General features: G+C 39.0%; 1 protein-coding gene across 1 annotated transcript in view; it reads left to right on the top strand.

Moving 5' to 3' along the window:
- AMPD3 (adenosine monophosphate deaminase 3) overlaps nucleotides 1-18,719 on the top strand; it is a 32,595-nt gene that overhangs the window by 4,595 nt on the left and 9,281 nt on the right. The window contains exons 3-11 of the mRNA XM_058807943.1: nucleotides 1,005-1,200; nucleotides 1,584-1,749; nucleotides 3,784-4,003; nucleotides 6,440-6,569; nucleotides 14,357-14,551; nucleotides 14,799-14,930; nucleotides 15,817-15,980; nucleotides 17,136-17,262; nucleotides 18,056-18,219. Of these exons, the coding sequence (XP_058663926.1) occupies nucleotides 1,005-1,200; nucleotides 1,584-1,749; nucleotides 3,784-4,003; nucleotides 6,440-6,569; nucleotides 14,357-14,551; nucleotides 14,799-14,930; nucleotides 15,817-15,980; nucleotides 17,136-17,262; nucleotides 18,056-18,219 (1,494 nt within the window). The remainder of the gene's footprint in view (nucleotides 1-1,004; nucleotides 1,201-1,583; nucleotides 1,750-3,783; nucleotides 4,004-6,439; nucleotides 6,570-14,356; nucleotides 14,552-14,798; nucleotides 14,931-15,816; nucleotides 15,981-17,135; nucleotides 17,263-18,055; nucleotides 18,220-18,719) is intronic.

Raw genomic sequence — 18,719 nt, 5'->3', positions numbered from 1 at the left:
ATCTAACTTAGAAAAGTAGGGACCATTTCAGTGCAAAAGAAATGGTTATCACAGGTAATTTATAACATACTATTTATATATTATATGAACATTTAAAATACACATGAGCACATTTAAACTGAGTAAGGAAAATTAATTCCATCTTCAGAGATATTCCAAAGCTCCACTTGAGGTATTACAATTACTTCATTGGAAAACACAGCATTCTTTTTTAGCTGGTTTATCTGAGGTGCACATCTATCACAGCTTTCATGAGAAAAGGCAGCATTTCTAAATTTATGTGAGTTCCACCTGAAGGGAGGAATGGACTTGTGTATCAAAACCATGCTGTGGTATCACTCTGATAACCACATCAGCCTTCTGCTCAAGTCTCATCAAACACTGCCTAAGGAATAAATAGGTGCTCCTCCTTTTCCTTAAGAGTTGAACTGAATGACTGTATGTGAAATTTTGTTGCCTACTCTTGTCTGACAACTAGATGAGCTTTAGGTCTTGCAAATTTTGGGAAGAATGGGAAGTGTGTGTAACAGCATGATAACTTAGAACAATTTCCATATGTAGCATTGACTTGTTTCTGTCTGATCCTTCATGAGTTCTGATGCTGTCAGTCTGTAAGAATTGACCCTTACCAAAGAGAGCACAGTGATCACCTTTTCCTTCTGCACAGTCACTTCTGCTGAAACTGAAGTTGTGAGAAGTGAAACAAAAACCTTAGGGTATCTTAGAGTAATTGTAAATAAATTGTGGCATATTGGACTCATCTAGAGGGTAAATGCAATTGTGTCTGGTGTAGATCATGTGAAATGTCAATACAGAGAAGCTAAAAGCACAAGTACTTTCTGAGCAGTGTTTTTTCTGTGGTATGAAAAAAATCAGCATTTTTCTGTTGTATTTTTCATTAGTAAAGTTTCCTAGGGGGTGATTTCTTTGCTGTAATCAGTTTTCCAGTGTATTAAATGTTTTATACCATGGCTTATTTTATGTTTTATACCATAAATTCTTAGGAAGAAAAGTTTCAAGATGATTAGATCCCAGTCTTTGTCATTACAAATTCCACCTCAGGAATGGAAAGCACCACCGGCCAAACCTGTGCTGTCTCCTGCAACACCAGTTCTTCCAAGTGCTTTTGTGCCAGTCCAAGTGCCATATGATGTACCAGAATTCCAGAGAGTTTCAATTAGTGGGGACTACTGTGCAGGGGTAAGAAATTGTTTTCCCACTTTCTGTATCTAGAGGGTGTAAAAAAGGTCCCATATATGTACATCAAGTATAAAATGCCAATATGATGGCTCTCTGCAATAAAATCTAAATGGCTTTATGAATACAGGGATTTGTTAGACAGTGAAGGTCAGGTTGTTTTATACTCTTTTTAATAATAAATTGGATCAAAACATAATCAGATGTTCAATAAATAGGTAATATACAGTAGAATAAAAACATTTGTGTTTTGTATATTGTGTTTGGATTCTGCTTCTGTCACTGGCTTACTGACACCTTGGGCAAGATCCTTATGGTCAAACCCCACACACTTCTATGCTAGAACTGCTATTTTTTCCCGGTATTTATCCAGGTTTTCCTTCCAGGTTACAGTGGATGACTATGAACAAGCTGCCAAGAGCCTGGTGAAAGCTCTGCTCATCCGAGAGAAGTACTCACGCCTTGCCTACCATCGCTTCCCGAGAACAACATCCCAGTACCTGTGCAGCATGAGGGATCAAAAATGGAAGGTTGAAGATGAGGTGTACCCAGGTGAATAGCCTTTTAAAAATATTCAATTATGTTCTAAAAAATTCAAACATTATTTTAAAATATAGAATTAAATCCATGCAATACTGTAGTAAAGGAAAGTTGTATTTTTGTGATGATATCTTCTGACTGTCTCTGTAATTTATTCTGTTATTGAGTGGAGAATCACTAACAGGCCTAAGTTATAAATCCTGTATCTAATTTGGAACTTTAAAGCTGTCAAAACCTAAAAACCAAGACTACACTCTCATTGATTACTTTATTTCCTAAGCAAATGGGATGTTAAGTAGCATGCTTATGCTCCCTCAGGAAAAAGCTGTATGGCTGTGGTTTAAAGTGAAGTCATTCCTCCTCATCTTGGCATATGGAACTAAAAGGGGTGATGAGCTCATCTACATCATAAATTGAAGCATGATACAGACATGGCAGTTAGCAAGCCCTGAGTCAGGAATTTTACAGGCAGGCTACACTTGCCAGGTCAAGACTGGAAGCTGTAGAGTCATATTTGTTGGGCATTCTGCCTGGGTAAATAAACTGATCTCTCAACGAGGCTTATTAGGGGGAACATATTCCCCACTATGTGTATCACAAATTATTTTTGTCTTTTAGGTGGGTTGTGTCTTGAAAGCTTTGCTTGTGCATTAAACTGTTTGCACTGCCCATTTCTGGATTAGGCTGTGAGGAGCAACCTTTGGTCTGTACAGATGGGCCACTGTAGTTGTGTCCATGGTGCTGACAACTGATTTTCAGCATTGAAGTGACATTTTAAATCAATTACTGGCTTAGTGGTTGAAAGAGGGTGACTAAATATGTTTTCAAGTGTTTGTTTTCCAGGAAGAGTGTAAAGAGGACAGAGTATACTGAATATTCAAGACAGGGAAGATATTTTGGAACAGCTGCCAGGGAGATATTTCCAAGTTATTATTAGGTTAATAACTTACTTACAGTTAGGATTTTAAACTTGCAACGCAAAAAATGAAATCTTGTTACACAATGTCTTAATTAGCAGAAGTTTGAACTAGATAGTTATGAATATTAGAGATAAGGATGATATTAGTTTATAACATACATTCAGGTGATGTAGATGAATAAAAGGACTGGTAATTACTTTTCTGTGGTGGCTTAACTGAACAGGTAAAAGAAGAAACTCCTTAAGACTGAGCCAAAGAATATAGTTCAGTTGATATAAATGCAGTCAGGGCACTTTGTGCTGGTTGCTTTAATAGGATGTTGTAAAAGAAGTGATGATTGTCACTCCTGTTATGAACAATGTTTGAGTGTTCACACTAGCTAAATCTCCTGGAAGTGTGTGTGAACTTTTTAAAGGCTTTACAAAACTGTACTGAACAAATCCCAATTGTGCTTCTGGTACTTTGTGATTTTATTTATGATCAGAAGGCCAAGAGATAAAGTGGGTTTGTGTTGTACAATTTTTGGCTTCTATGCTTCTTGAGTCTATTAAAAAAATTCTTAAAAAAACCTCAAACAAAACACTCACCCGAGAAAACCACATATAAACAAACCAACCCCCACAAACTAAAAAACTCCAATCAAAACATAACAAACCCAACTGATTCTATGCTTAAATACAAACTTCCAAAATTGCTACAGTGAGTCAGAATGTGAAAAGAAAATAATGAATGTGGGTCTGAAGGCATCAACTACTTTATTGTTCAAAAATCTCAACTGTACTTCAACCATCCTAATTATAAATACTTCTGCCAACTCATTTTCAAACTCATTCCAACACACATTAATAAAGAATAGTATTAAATCTGTATGCATTGGTTCAGAGAACTCTAATAACATACAACATTTGAATTAAGGTAGGTCCCTTTAGAGAGGGGCTGCAACGAAAGCCTGTCAGAAAAAACCTTTGTTGTAACACCAGATTTTTATAGTAACTGAATGTGATTTTAATGAAAATACTGAGATCTGTTAGAAATTAAGCTTTATAGAAGCAGGAAGTTCTTTCTGTAGTTATTTTGCCTTTTGTGTAAGTTAGTTCTTCTAACTGGAATGTAAATTTGTTTTCAGATTTCCATTCACCCCCAGAAGAAAATGAAGATCCTTATAATTTGGATGATGCTCCAGACAATTTGGATTATGTTATCAAGCTGAAAGGTGGCATTCCCTTTGTTTATGACAGCAAAGAGATGATGGAGCTCAATGAGCCTCGGAGTTTGCCATATCCTGACCTGCAGACCTACACCCTTGACCTGAGCCACGTTCTTGCTCTAATTGCAGATGGCCCCACGTATGTTCCTCTTTTGTTACTCTGCCCCTTCAGGCTGCTGCTTACCTGTGGCTTAGTACTTCTCACTTCTGTGACATTTAATTCCTCAGCATACCCATTCTATAGTAATGTTTTGTTTTGCCTTTCTCAAGCATTAATGCACAATGAAAAATCTTAAAAAGGAAAAAATACAATGCCACCTATGGCTACCTTTCATTCATTTGGTTTCTTAGCATCAACCATGGCAAAAAGGGGTTAACAGAAAAACATCAAGAAATTGGTCAAGAGTTTCCATTCAAGTCAAATCTGACCCAAACTTCTTGAAGCATGGGAACTGAAACTTGAATTTTTTTTTTTAATTTAATTTTGTTTTGGCCTATGCTGAACCTGAGGTTTTTAAACAGTTGTCCTAAATTTCTTCATGTCTGTTCTGCTCTGGCTGCTTCAAGAGAAACCCTGCATATGTAGAGCATACATATCAGCAACATAAATATTGTCTGATTTGTTCCAGATGTTAATTAACTGCTCATATGCTGCAAAACTGACCTATGTATGCACAATCAAAGTAAGTCCAAAATTTCCCAGAAGTGCCAAATTCTTGTGAAGTCTCTAAAAACTAGAAATGTAACAACTATAGTACAGCTTTAGTCAGTGACACTCATGACAGAGCAATGTCCTTGCCTAGTGCATGATGAAAGCATGTGCATCCAGTTTGAAGTTTACTTCCTGGCTGAGCATTGGAAACAGCACCATCTCTCATGGCCTCAACACCAGGAAAGGAAAAGAATCCACTCTAGGATGGAACTAAGCAGGAACCTGAACTGTTCTGAGCTATTTGCCCTGTGTGCCAGCACTGCATTGCTGATCCTTTGCCTGGGAAAGATCATCACTGACACTGTGGCCAGTTAGCCCCCACCTGGTGCATTCTTTCCCCTGTCTGTCAGTCTGTCTGCCTCATGCAGTGACAGTGGCAGAATAAGCCTGGCCCATTCCCTAAGCCTTTTCTCAGGAGCTAGCTCCTGTGCTCCTGCCAGCCTTATCAGCCCCAAATCAGTGCCAGGCTTTGGTTACAGAGCAATGGGCAAATACATTCCAGTTACAGGGTGTTACATTCCCAGACAGACAATGAAGATAAAAGGATGAGGAGAAAAACCAGAAACATGAGTCATGCTGAAGGCCCTTCTGCAGTTTGCACTGAAGCCTTAGACCTCACAGTTGTAACAGCAAGCCCTAAGTAAGAGGGGCTGTAGTAGGACAAGTCAGAACACTCAGCATTGTGGTGAATGTAGGTCACTCACCTGCTCATTTCTCTAATTCAGAGTAAGCTTTTGCAGGCTTGTCCACACTCTCTAATAAAGCACAGCCCAAAAGAAAAAGGTCTTTCCCATAATCCTGTTGCAGAAGCTCTTCTTTTGGTGTTGTTTAGCTGTTTGCAGCAAGTGCTTTCCTGTCATTTATGCCCATCACATGTGAAGCTGCTCAGAGATCAGGAACCATTGTTCTTTAATCTTTGCTGCTGGTAAAGCGATGAAATCTGACCCCTATTCCTCAGACTTGTGCTCTTTTGACAACAGTATGACTTAACAGACTTTCTGCATGGACAAACAGGTATTGATTAGTATTGGGTTCTGTGAGACTGGGTTTGAAACAGGCTTCCAAAACCATAATGGGATTTGTGTTCTATTGAGGAGAGATTGGCAACAATAATGCAGGAAAAAGAAGGCTATTACATTAACAGTGCTACCAAAATATTGTGGAGTCAATAAGAATTGACAGATGGTGAAGAGAAAAACCATGTCATTGGTTAAAAATAGAAGGAGAAACATGACAGAAGATGAAAGTGAAGATGGAGCTCTGAGTAGGCAAGCAGGAACAAAAAAGCATATTTTCTATAAAGGGCACAAGAAATTATTTTGGAAAAAAGTATTTCTACACAACATACATGTTCTCAAGGCATGAAAGATGAAAGCATATTGGATCTTATCTTGGCTTCTCACATTAAATTGAAAAAGCAAATAAATTTGGAAGATTAAAAAAAAATTCATAATGAGTAAGGCTGGATGACAAGTTGTTTCTGTTATACATGAGAAGATTGTTCTGTTGGAGGTACCATTTTAGAGAAGTTGCAATTGCCATCCATCCATTTGATTATAGGTTTCATGCTTTGATCATTATTACTAAAAGGACTGCAGTTTATGTACAGGTATAGTGATGAATACTTGGACAAGTTGAAGGACATAACATGCTTATGTAGAGTTCTGTTAGAGATTTCACTAGTAACTTTGGTCTGAAATTTGCTTACATTTTTGTTAACCAGTAGGATAAAAAGAATGGATCTGTCTTGGACCTCATAAAACACCCCAACTTTGTTTTTACTGTGGAAACTCTGATGTTCTTTATGAATTTGAAATACAACTAGTTTTAAGTTGCAGTTCATTTTTGTGTTTTCTTTCACAGAAAAACATATTGTCATCGGAGGCTTAACTTTTTAGAATCTAAATTTAGCTTACACGAGATGTTAAATGAGATGTCGGAATTTAAAGAACTGAAGAGTAATCCCCATCGAGACTTTTATAATGTGAGAAAGGTAAGTGTGACAAGGATTAAAGGCATGACACCGGTTTTAGTAGGAGTTCCAGCAGTTTTGCTTTTCTTATGGGAGGTGTAGATGACATGCACAAAGTAGTGTGTGCATACCACTCAACTGAATTAAGTTATTTTAAGAACGTTAATGTTTTTCTACATGGGAGCTCTCCAGGAAAATGAACTTGAATGTGCGTGGGTTAATTGGATTATGCCAAACTAATTTGTTTACTTATTCAGAATCAAAGGGGCTTAATTGTGTGTAGATTGCTTTAAAAGAGTGAAACAGAGTCAAACAAATGAAGCTCATTTGGATTATGAATAAAAATATCCTTATGGAGGTTTAATTAATTTTAATGAACTCAAAGACATTCAAGTGCATTTTTCTGCTTTCATGTAGGTACGTCCTACTAGACTGTAGTAGGAATAGCTGTATAGATTTTAGATGATAATTTCATTTCATATTGAAAATAGATGTTTAAATACATGTCAAAAGACCTCCCACAGAAACTAAACTGAGGGTTCATGCTGCCATCAGTATCTGGTAAAAAAAGTCTCTGATATATTAAGTAAAAAGATTATCTGAGTTGTATTCTTGGCTCCCTCTGAGATACACTGGGCTATAATGAGGAGACAGGTAGGGGAATCAAGGAGCTGATTTAATTTCCTGACACCCAAGGGAGATGCATTCCCTTCAAAGCATGGAAGCAACAGTGTTAGGCTGCTTCCCTTTCCTGAAGTGGAGAAGAAGTTACTGGAGTTACTGCTTCATTTTGATAGGTGAAATTTCTTCACAATTGTTGCTGGTGGTTTTAACCACTTTGGGTCCATTTTGCATTGTTTCTCTACACAAGTGGAACAGGTAATTCTCTATTTTGCAACTTCAGGGTTTACTAATCCTTCTTGTTACATTTTGGTTAGCACTGGTTCATCAAAAAGTCCTCTTGGCTTTTCCCTAAAATGCTAGTGTTGTGGTAATAAACTGTCCCAGGGTCCATCACAAGTGTGGAAGCAGATGAGTTGTCAGGCAAGTTCTAATGGATTTCATCCTTCTGACTGTTAAATGTATGGATGGGAGATCTGTCAGCTAATTCACTCAGGTGGCAGAGACTCAGCTCCCAGCCTGACAGTTTTCTTGCATAACCCTGGAAAGACATTTGCAACGTGCCACATTGAGAGAAAACACTTCAGTAGCTGACAGAGACTTTAATAATAAAACACATGGTGACTGAGGCATGCAGAGGTGTGGATTAGGTGACTACCACAATCAGTTTGATTAGTGAGAAGTTGTAATTAACAGGATTGTACTTGCTAAGTTCAGCTTTTGATCTAGAAGCAAATGTTCAATGTCTCTGGGCATATCTTAATTATATTTTAATTACCTGCTGTTGAATAAGCCACTCTACAAAAAGATTCATATTGCTCAAAAGCCCAAAATGCGTGTTGCTTCCCCTCTGGCAATGAGCACGTTCCAGAGAGCAGGAACCAGCCTGCTCTGCTGTGCTGGAGACCATTCCTACTGCCAGGTACTGCTTGAGAAATTCCTGCTGCACACAGTTCATCTTGCCTAAGTATTTTTGTGAAGCAAGCTCACAAGTAGTACTTTTCTGGAAATTAAACTGCATTGTAGACACAATTCTTGTAAGCCCCCAGATGATCTTTTTTCCCTGTGTCTTGCTAACCCCAGTAATGTTTGGAACTGTAACTTCCCGGGAGTGCTTCCTTGTTAATAACAGTATCAGCAGTGAAACATTTGAAAGCCACACTTCTCAGCTTCTGTTTACAACATGTGTCTCTGTTAAGTCAATCCTAAGTGCTTACTGCTCACAAGGAAAGGAAGGAACAGGATTCACCTTCCCAAAGGCTGTTGGTGAAGTTTGTGTATCACATCCCTCAGACACAAGTGTGGAGGTCCTGGTACAATCTGCTTATATGAAAGAGCCGAAGTAATGGCTGGGAAATGCCAAAATTAGAACAGATGAATGGAGTGGCAAGGTCAGTCAGTGAACGTGCACTGCTGCATTTAGAAAGGTGCAGTACAAGGCTGGCCAGGAACAATTGCTAGCATGACAACCAACCATTACTGGTTTTCCCCTGCCTCCTACCCCCTTCCCCACTTTTTTCCTGATTTAATAGGAGTTTTCCTCCAGTGAGATCATCTATTCTTAAAACCCAAGACAAGGCTCATCTTAAATAAGGGACATGCATGTTTATATCTTGCATATTGAACTTAACTGGAATGCAGCCCAAGATATGTTTTGCATAGTTTTGCAAGCTGGAGCTGGAAAACTGCCCTTTACTAAGGACACAGGTATTTCTGTAGACAGACAAGAACCCACAGGTGGTGAGACAGTGTGGCTGGCTGCCCTTGGCTCTCCACAGGAGGTGAACAGCTGTCAGTGAGGAAAACACTAACTTTAGAGGAGACTCTTGAGTCTGCCATCAGCAGGATTCCTCATGTCCTCCAGCTGATGCACAGCAAAGTGCAGGCAACACACATTTCCCACATAGCACTGCCTGCATGAAGAATGAAATGAAGGAACAAGAGTTTAGCTCTATGGTACACAAACTCAGAACTGAGTTTGTGTTTTTGTGTTTGTATACCAGCGTACCAGCGTGTGTCTTGTCTATATGTTTGTTTGAGAAGGGCTTCCTGTAGACCTCTGGGCCCAACAGCCTCAGATAATTCAGAGCAGACACCTCTTCTCTTTTTTGGTGAAGCCAAGAGATTTTTTTACCTAACATTATTTGCTACCTTTGTAATGGATATCCATGTACTGAATTGCAGGTGTCCTTCACTGCAAATAGCTTTGATACAGTTTCTAAAGATGAAAAAAATCCCAGCCTAAGCCTCTTTGGATATTCTTTCTTTCTATAGCCACTATTTCAGTGTGTTAGCAAACTAGACCTGAGGATATGTCCTAGCAGTGACTTTTACACATCACCTTCCTGCCTGCAGGCTCACTAGTGCAGGTGCCCAACCTTGTGTGGGAAGCTGTGCGTGGGAGAATGCAGTTTCTGCATTTACAGCCCTACTGAATGCTCACTGAATGTCATTGCAACAGCTGCTGTGACATCCATTGGACGAGGGCGTTGCAACCGAATTTTTTTTTTTTTTAATTATTGGTTACACAAAGAGGAAGTAAATTCTAGCTGCTTTTTATGACCACAGAGTTGAAATACCACTAGTTGTACCTGTAAGAAGGAAAGTTAGAGTGGGGTTAAATGCTACTAAATCCTATAGATCTCAAAAAATGCTGAATGAAAGTAGCAGATGTCTGCTTTTTAAACATTTGATTACAAGCCTTGTGAGTGAACAGTGAACCTATACCTCATCTTCTCTAAGCTTTGATTCATTCTAAGTTTGCTTTTTTTTTTGGTTTCTTTTGTTTCCCCCAGTAGCTACTTAACTGACTTAGGTGATGAAATAGTTTCATCATGTAAATGACAGTGAATGTGAAGACCTAGGGGTTAGCATCAGATCCAAAGGGAATGTCCCTTCAGCATGACATGGAATGGTGCCTTGCCACTGTTAGCTGGTAGCAAAGCTCTTATGCTGTTGTGCTTTCAGAGCTCTGAGTGCTGCTTCTCCCCTCCTGCCTTGCAGAGATGCTGAGGCAAATTCTTGTCTCTACCCTCAGTCTTGCAAGTGAGCACAAAATACAATCAGTTGTAAAGGCACCAATGATTATGATGCAAAAATTTTGTTGAGACCATAAAGAAAGCTCTTCCTCTCTCTTTTCTTTTAGTAATTAAAAGAACAGGAGATTTTCTCTTCACAGCAGTGTATTTCTGTATTTGTGTGAATACAAACACTCAGGTTGGATTCTGCAGCCAGACAAGAAGTTGGATTTGCAGAGATCCTCTTCTCATCTCTCCTGGTTTCTGGGTTGCTCTGCATGGCATAAATATGAATTAGACAAGCTCCCAAGGAGCTCTGCACAGCTCTAGGGACTATTTCTGCTGCCAGGAGCATTCCTGCACTACCTGAGGACAGAGTTTTTATTTTGTGCCTCTGACTCTCATGCCTGTTAAAGAACTGCAAGGAGAAAATCAATCCCACTGTATAAAGCTTTGCATCCTGTCAGAAAAGCTGATGCAGTATGAATGTATTGACGAGCAGGGAATCTAGCAGTGGGATGAGGAATGATTCCCCTTCACATCAGCACTGAAGCCTGCAGAGGATTCAGTGTCCAGTTCATACAGCCCATAGCTATTGGGTTAGAAGTATTTACAAATGAAAGTGTACGTGTTTAGAAAATGTGGCAGTTTACAGCTGTGGATGCTACTAATCCATGCCCTGGAGAAGTTCAGTGTTATTAAAAGGGCTGGCCTTGGCATTTCTTTTTGCTGTATTTATCAGTCTGAATCCAGCTCATATGCCCAATTCAGTGCAGCACTGTCTGTGATATGCACAGACAAGCATCCATAAAACAGATCTGAGATGGAGCTTTTGTGGGGATCTGAGTGACAGTGGAAGGAAAGAGGAGGAATGCAGGAAGAAAAGGGAGGAGGCAGAGTGGCTGAGGGAGGCTGGTGCTGCTTAGATGTGGAGGGCAAGGAGAACTCCTTCAAGCTGTAAGTTGTACACAGTAGGAATCTGCAGAGAAAGAAAGCCTGGCTGCATTACATGGAGAATTGCTGAGTGAAGGGAATTCTACCATCCTTTAAGTGCAAGGAAGCTGATGTCCACCATCACTTGAATGATGGAATTACAAGAATTTAACCTTTATGTAAACAACTGTTTCCTTTTGTTACAAGGGTGAGTTCACTGAAGGTATAATACTGTGTTCCAAGACAGGCTTCTGTCAGTCATTCTGTTTTTCTTTCCATGGAAGATTAATGTGACCTTGAGAGAAAGGTTTTCTGCTGGGGGAGGGGACAATAAGCAGTGCAACAGGAAGTCTGGTTAAGGGAATGCAGCCGGGGTTTTTTTTTCCACTAAGGAAAAACTGGGCTGCAATGGCACTAAAGCGAATTTGAAAATGGAAGGAGAATGTTTGCAAATAGAAACAAATAAACCTTGTGGTGGGGCTGTGTTACTCATGGTCCAGAAAAGCATCAGCTTATTTTATGTATTGTATGAGGAACAAAATAGTAACATCTTAAACTGGGAGTGGCTTTGTCTTTTATGGGGGGGAGGAAGGAGGCAAAGGGGGTATTTGTCAGCCTTGTATGAATTCAGTCTGTTCAAATTGTTTTAGTAGAAGCCTTTCATAATAAATAGCAATAAAATTAGTAACAATATTTTAGCATTATAACATTTCACATAACAATAACGATAATGACAATAACCTGCCTAACCAAATCAGCCCACTTAAGCTCTGCCTGATGATTCTGTATTCAGATACTTCAATAGGTAGGATTGCACCCTGCATGGTAAAAATGTACAAGAGCATACACACTAAATATGTGCTAGGGTAGTTCAAAGCTCAAGTCCTTGAAACCTTCCAAAAAGTTGCATTTATGCTAAAAATACAATAGAGAAAAAAAGCTGTGTGATACTCTTATGACTTTAGACTTGAGTCTTCTATGACTTTTTGTTACTGAAGTTGTTGTTTTCTTTAAGGTCAAATTATACTGGGTAGTAAAAAAAGGTAGCTAAAGTAGTGAATATTCTCTGGAAAAAGCATGAAGGAGATTCCAGAAGGGTCTCTTAACTTTTGGTGGATATGTATGTTTAGGTTGAAGGAGGAGGAAGAGGTAAAAACAAAAAAAAGTAAATATATAAAGGCAGATCTTTGTTCTCAGAATAAACCTACTGTGGTTAGCTCAGCTCTAGGGCTGTGTGTGATGTGTTTGTGGGGACTGGAGAAGATGTCACAGGAGCTCACTGAACAGCAAATGTACACTCCAGCGAATTATTTCTCAACAGGAAGCAGGATTTTAAAAGCAATGTGATCTTTGCACACAAGCAAACAAAAGAAACAAAAAGCCTCCTTGCTTTCCATCCTTGTCCTCCTAACAGCAATGAATTCATGCTGATTTACATAAGGAGGAAGTGCTGTGTCTTGTTTGTTCTGACTTTTTTCAGGACTCATTAATTCCAGTAGCTGAGCCACTACTGGAACCACTGCATTCTGAAATTCAGTAAACTACACTTTTTCAGGGTCCCTGCACCTGTATTCTCTGTTTATGACTTGCTTTTCATTAGCATTTAAAGCCTGGTAACTGCTGTTCACTGAACAAGTTGACCAAGCCTAGTAGTATTTCACTGCTCCAGGAAGTTTACAGTAAACAACATTAGTGCCTAACCCAGAGAATGTTTATTAACCTGAGTAAGCTCATGTATAAAATGCACTTGGGCTCAAATATCTATACAAGTACTCTGAGGAGAGTGAGAATACATTGTGTGGAGGTGTGTTTACTGTTTATACACATCATTGTTTCCTGTGCATTAATAATGTACATTATGCTCTGTACTTTGAGACAGCAATATGTTTCTTGCTTTTTCATTTAGCTTTAATGTGTCTGGTATATTTGAATTAGACAGTGATTAACAATTAAATGTTTAGGATTCAGTTTTATGTCCTGGTCTTTATTTATGCTACTGACATTCACAGGGTGAAGCTGCAACAACTTGTGTATATATAACATGCAAATAAAATTACTCCAGGTGTCAAGTGAAGCAGTGGCATTCCTGTGGCCTGGATGTCATAGCATAAACCCAGGTTTACACTGCAGGAGGGTGGCTTATTCATGTGCTCTGTGATGTGTTTCCTGCTGATCCTTAAAAGCAGATAAGGATGTTGATTAGTTCTGTTGGCAGAATGTGAAACTGCAGAGTCACTGCACAAAGGGGAATGTGTTGGGCTCACTTTTTTCCTGTCCATGTTTGCAGTTTCCTGGACAGAGGAGTCCTGCATGAGAGTCCTTTCAGACATTTAGTTCAGTGGCTCCTTATAGCTGGCTTATCAGAGTGTTTGGTTTATTTGAGAAGTTCTTTTAGTGTTAACTAAGGACTTACACAGGGAAAACTTACATGGCAACTCACCCTCATATCTTGTGAGTTGTTTCTTTGGTTTGCGTTCCAATAGAGGCTGCTCAGGTAGCAGTGCAAGCTTCTGAGCAAAAGCAAAGAAGACCTGTGGAAATAATTTGTTTCTTGTCAATACTTTATTTGTCAACAAAACCTGAAGGAGTACTCTCAGCCCTTCTGTGAATTTGCACTCCCCTTAGAGTGTGAAGAGATGTCTAAGAAAAAAGATCTGAACAGTCTGTCAGTGTTATGAGTTGCTGTATTATAATTAAACTTGGAAAAAATGGTGACAAAAATCTCAGATGAATATTCTTCAGTACTAGTGACGTAAGATGTTTCATATGGTTGAAATATCATTGAAAAAATGAATTCTGCTTTTGGAAATGGCTGAGAATTCCAAGTCCCTTCAGTCGGTAAGGATAGTTATAACCACAGTGTATAACTAGAGAGGCATTGTTGATTCATTAATGAAGTAAAAGGATACTAAGGGGTCAGAGTGTCCTTTAAGGAATATCAAGTTTAATCTGAACCCAGGGTCATTGATTAGCACTCAGAATGTATCTTGTTGAAAATGTTCCTATTTAAATAGGAAACTACTAATTGAGGGCTACTTTACTTACAGTTCTCCTTACTGACTAATTTAACCAAAATCAAAATCTCAGGGTTCTGAAACATTTTGATTTGCTTAGGCACTAAACCATTTGTTGCTTAAGGAATATTTTATAAGGCTTTACTGTTGTCAGTGACATAGGTACTTTGCTAATTAAGTCTATGTAGATGGATGATAAGCATAAATAACCTTTTGATTTCAGGTTGACACTCATATCCATGCTGCTGCCTGCATGAACCAGAAGCACTTACTGAGGTTCATTAAGCACACGTATCAAACGGAGCCTGACAGGATTGTTGCAGAGAAAAAAGGCAAGAAGATGACTTTAAAGCAAGTCTTCGAAAGCCTTCACATGGACCCCTATGACCTCACTGTAGACTCTTTAGATGTCCATGCAGTAAGTCTAGTGAAATGACAAAACAAATGGGAAAAAGCTAAGTTTTCCAAGTGTAAAATTCTAGTTCCTACAATGTTTGCATGATAACTTACTAAATCAGAATTTGACTTCATGTATTACAGTGCATGTTTGAAAGAAGTTATCACAGGATTTTTCTTTTCTGTGCCTTTTAATGCTGGGCAATTTGATTTATGAACTATTGTGTGTTCTTAAAACTATGGTTATTTGGGGTTTTTTCCTCCTCCAGGGACGTCAAACATTCCATCGATTTGACAAATTCAATTCCAAGTACAATCCAGTTGGTGCCAGTGAGCTGAGGGACTTGTATTTGAAGACTGAGAATTATATTGGTGGTGAATATTTTGCTCGGATGGTCAAGGTAAATAAGTTTCAAGCTTTTCCAGCTGTAGAGAAATGAAGGTTTGTAATAGATTTGTCATAATTGCATACAGACCTAACAGTATGGTTAAGTGATTCCAAGTATTGGGCTTGCTCCAGCAATTCCTCAGAGGAAGACCTCTGCTAAGCCAGCTCCTGCTGCTTTCTGAACAGTTTTATGAGGTAGAAATGTACACATAAACTGTGTATGAGTTCAAAGTTGAGTTGTGGGTAGTTTTAAACTAATGGAGAGGAGCTGAGGGTCAATTCACTGGTTTAGTATTTTGTTAGGATTTATTTGGCTACTGATAGTTGCTAGGGAGGGAGCTGCTAGGGAAGTGCCTCTGCATAAATCTGCATCTGCACATGCATGCAACAGGCTTCAAATAATTTCTTATAACAAAAAAATTAGTAGTAGATGTCAGCTCTTCTTGAATATACAGAAGTATTGTCTAAAATTAATTGCTGTAAAACTGCTTGCTACTATAGATTGTGAGTCAGATTCTCCATTGTTCTCCATTGTATTTTATGTAGATGTTTGCTGTAGTTTAAATAGTCTAATTCTGATTTATCTCTCTTAAAAGTAGGTTTGGCAGAGGTTTTAGTAAGGACTGCCGAAGAACATTGTCCTTTAAAAGGAGGTGTTAGAGTTATTCCCAGTTATATGTACAATTAAGTTATATTCACATGATATTTGAGCTAGCTTGCCAGTAGAGTATTTAGATGCCTAAAATAAAACAATAGATTGAAAGACAAGAGATTCCCTTTCTTTAAAGGGATGCCAATACAGTTATGTCTGCTCTGAGGAAAATGCAATGATACATATATTTCTAGCTGTAAATGATCTCAGTGTCCATATTAAAGCAAATATATTTATTACTTACTAGGAAGTAGCCCGTGAACTAGAAGAAAGTAAGTACCAGTACACAGAACCCCGCTTATCCATTTATGGACGGTCTCCAGATGAATGGCTGAACTTGGCAAAATGGTTCATTAAGCATAAAGTTTATTCCCCTAATATGCGCTGGATAATTCAGGTTCCCAGAATCTAGTAAGTAATCAGGAGCTCTTGGTAATCTTAATAGTTTGAAATCATACCACTGACTTAATTTCTGATAATATTTAGATGGCTTATTAGCTGTCCTATAGTTCTATTTATAAGCAATAGTTTGGGAGATTTATTTTTGACATTGGTGCAGTTTTCCTGACAGTCTGGGGGTGGAAGACAGGAGATGGGGATTGAATCTACTCTTTATGAAGCAATTCAAAACTACTGTGAATTATTTGTAGGTCTGAAGACTTTGAAACCAAAAATTACAACTGGGTGAAATCAAGCTGCATTCAAAGGCCAATTAAAATACAATTAGTAATAAGAATAAATCAACTCTTGAATTCCATGAAGGAGTAGAAAATGCTCTGTCAAATTGTTATCATCAAGTTTAGTGACTAAATGACAGTGAACTTGGAAACAACCCAGACTGATGATTTCCAAACTTAAATCCTTGTCAGATCTTTTCAGTTTTTAATCTTCCTTTGGGACTTTATTTCTTTGTTTCCAATACTGTGTGTTGTAATACAGTCTCCCCAGATAATTTTGTCAGACTTAATAGCTGAGCTTCATGTTTTGAAAAGTCTCAGCTGGGGTATGAGTAGAGAAGGAGCTGTCATAGTCACATATATCCCCCCAGAGTGTGCTTTTCACTGGGGAGAAAGTTTCTCTCCTTCAGTTTCTTACATAGCAATTTCTGACATGCATGGTACAGTCAGCACTTGGAATAAGCCCTGCACCTAGTGGCACGTGGTAGTACTATCCCTTATTTCTGAGGCTCACCAGAGCACAGTGTTCTGCTTTCATTTGGAGTAGTTACAGCTTTAGGAAACAGAATCCTTCATGAGAGGTGGCTCATTAGCTTCCCTGGTAGTAACTGGATGTCTGTGAAGGACAGGGTCACTGCTCTGAAGCAGCATCTGCCCCTGCATGCTGTCTCTATTTTTGGAGCACTTGAGAGCTTCAGTAGAGCCTGGATGAAGCAGAGTGCCAGGCAGTGCAGGAAACAGAGCACAGAGACAATCTGCCCTGACATAAACTTTGAATTTCTGAATCCTGGTGGAACTGAAGCTCTAGAATGTACACAAATAACAGAAAATACGAAAGTGAAGGACAACACAAGCTTATTAAAGAATGTGTCTATTTTTTCCCCTTCAGTGACATATTTAGGTCCAAAAATATTCTGCCTAGTTTTGGGAAGATGTTGGAGAACATCTTTGTACCCTTATTTGAAGCAACAATCAATCCCAAAGACCACAAAGAATTGCACCTATTCCTCAAATATGTAAGTATGTTTGGGTTTTCTTTCTCGTATGAAATGGATCCTCTACTGTTATTTTTCTGTTCCCACACATTAAAAAAGTTTCCTTCTCCACAGATTGCTTGTGTTATTATTGATTCAAAGCCCTGACACATAATTTAGTACAAGTCTGTGTGAGGTCCTATTGTCACATAACCTGTTTATTTCCTCAGAAACAGCTCAGCAGCTACTTATTTGTCCTTTCATTAATGACCAAAAATGTTTACATGCTCTTGTGCATCATCATCCAGGATGGGCACTTTGAGCTGTTTCTGAACTCGTCTCCAAGAAGGAGGCAGCTGGAAGGAAGCTTTGTGTGCACTGTGATGGATCTCAGGAGAGAAGTGGGATGTTGCTGCTGGGACAAGGTTAACACAGACATTTCTGAGTGTGCCTCAGATCACAGCTCTGAGGTTTGCTGGGAACCTCTTGCTTCCAGCTGCTTATCAAAGACAGCAGATGAGTTCAAAGGATTCTAGTCTGGATCTTAGGGAGTTTTGCAGCTCCGCAAACCCCCACAGGAGCCTGAAGGCTTTTGTGCACCTGGGCTTCCTGTTTGTTTCAGGAGAAAAAAAATGGGTAAAACTTTGACAAAACATGTTATTCCTGCTGTGTGCATGGTATGGTAGGATGCAGAGCAGCAGGACTGCTAGGATAGGGATGGAAATGAAGGAGGAGGGACTGGATGCTTGTTCAAACAAGTCCTGAAGCAAGAGTAAGTGGCGCTGAAGTTTACTTCTTGAAGCCCCTTATTTCTGGGAATTTCTTCTCCCACCAGGTGACTGGCTTTGACAGTGTTGATGATGAATCCAAACACAGTGGCCATATGTTCTCTGACAAGAGCCTTAACCCTGACCTCTGGACCAGTGAGAAGAATCCCCCATATAGCTATTATTTGTATTATATGTATGTCAACATCATGTTGCTAAACAACCTTAGAAGGTAAGTAGACACTTTTGTATTTTACAAGCTCCCAGAAAATCAGTATCTTTCTCTCAGAATTTCAGTGTCTAGATTACAGATCTTCTGAAGCAAGGGTTATTTTGAATTACAGAGTTGAGTACTTGAGATATTTTGAAAATACTAATGATAGAATTAATTCAAACAAAGAATTCAGAAGGTGTAGAGGCATCAGATTAAGGTCTTGGTTTGATATTTTTGTGTGTTTTGGGGGTTTTTAACTCCTTAAAACTGCATATACCAAATGAAACAAAAGAAACCCCACAAAACCCACTCACTGCCCTTTGCTTGGCTTTGCAGCAGATTCCCAAATACAGTGCACCTGTCTCTTGGTGCCTGGCTATCTCCTGGTAATTTGAGACACAAAGTAATATTGTGGCACACTGGCTTAGGGGCTGCTGAATTAAGACAGACCAAGTAGGACACAACTACAAACTTCACATCCAGCTAACTTCCTTTAGCAGGCTTCTTGACTCAACTCA

Source organism: Ammospiza caudacuta, chromosome 6 (assembly GCF_027887145.1).
Source record: "Ammospiza caudacuta isolate bAmmCau1 chromosome 6, bAmmCau1.pri, whole genome shotgun sequence".
Lineage (NCBI taxonomy): Eukaryota > Metazoa > Chordata > Aves > Passeriformes > Passerellidae > Ammospiza > Ammospiza caudacuta.
This window is presented reverse-complemented; position numbering and strand designations above follow the sequence as displayed.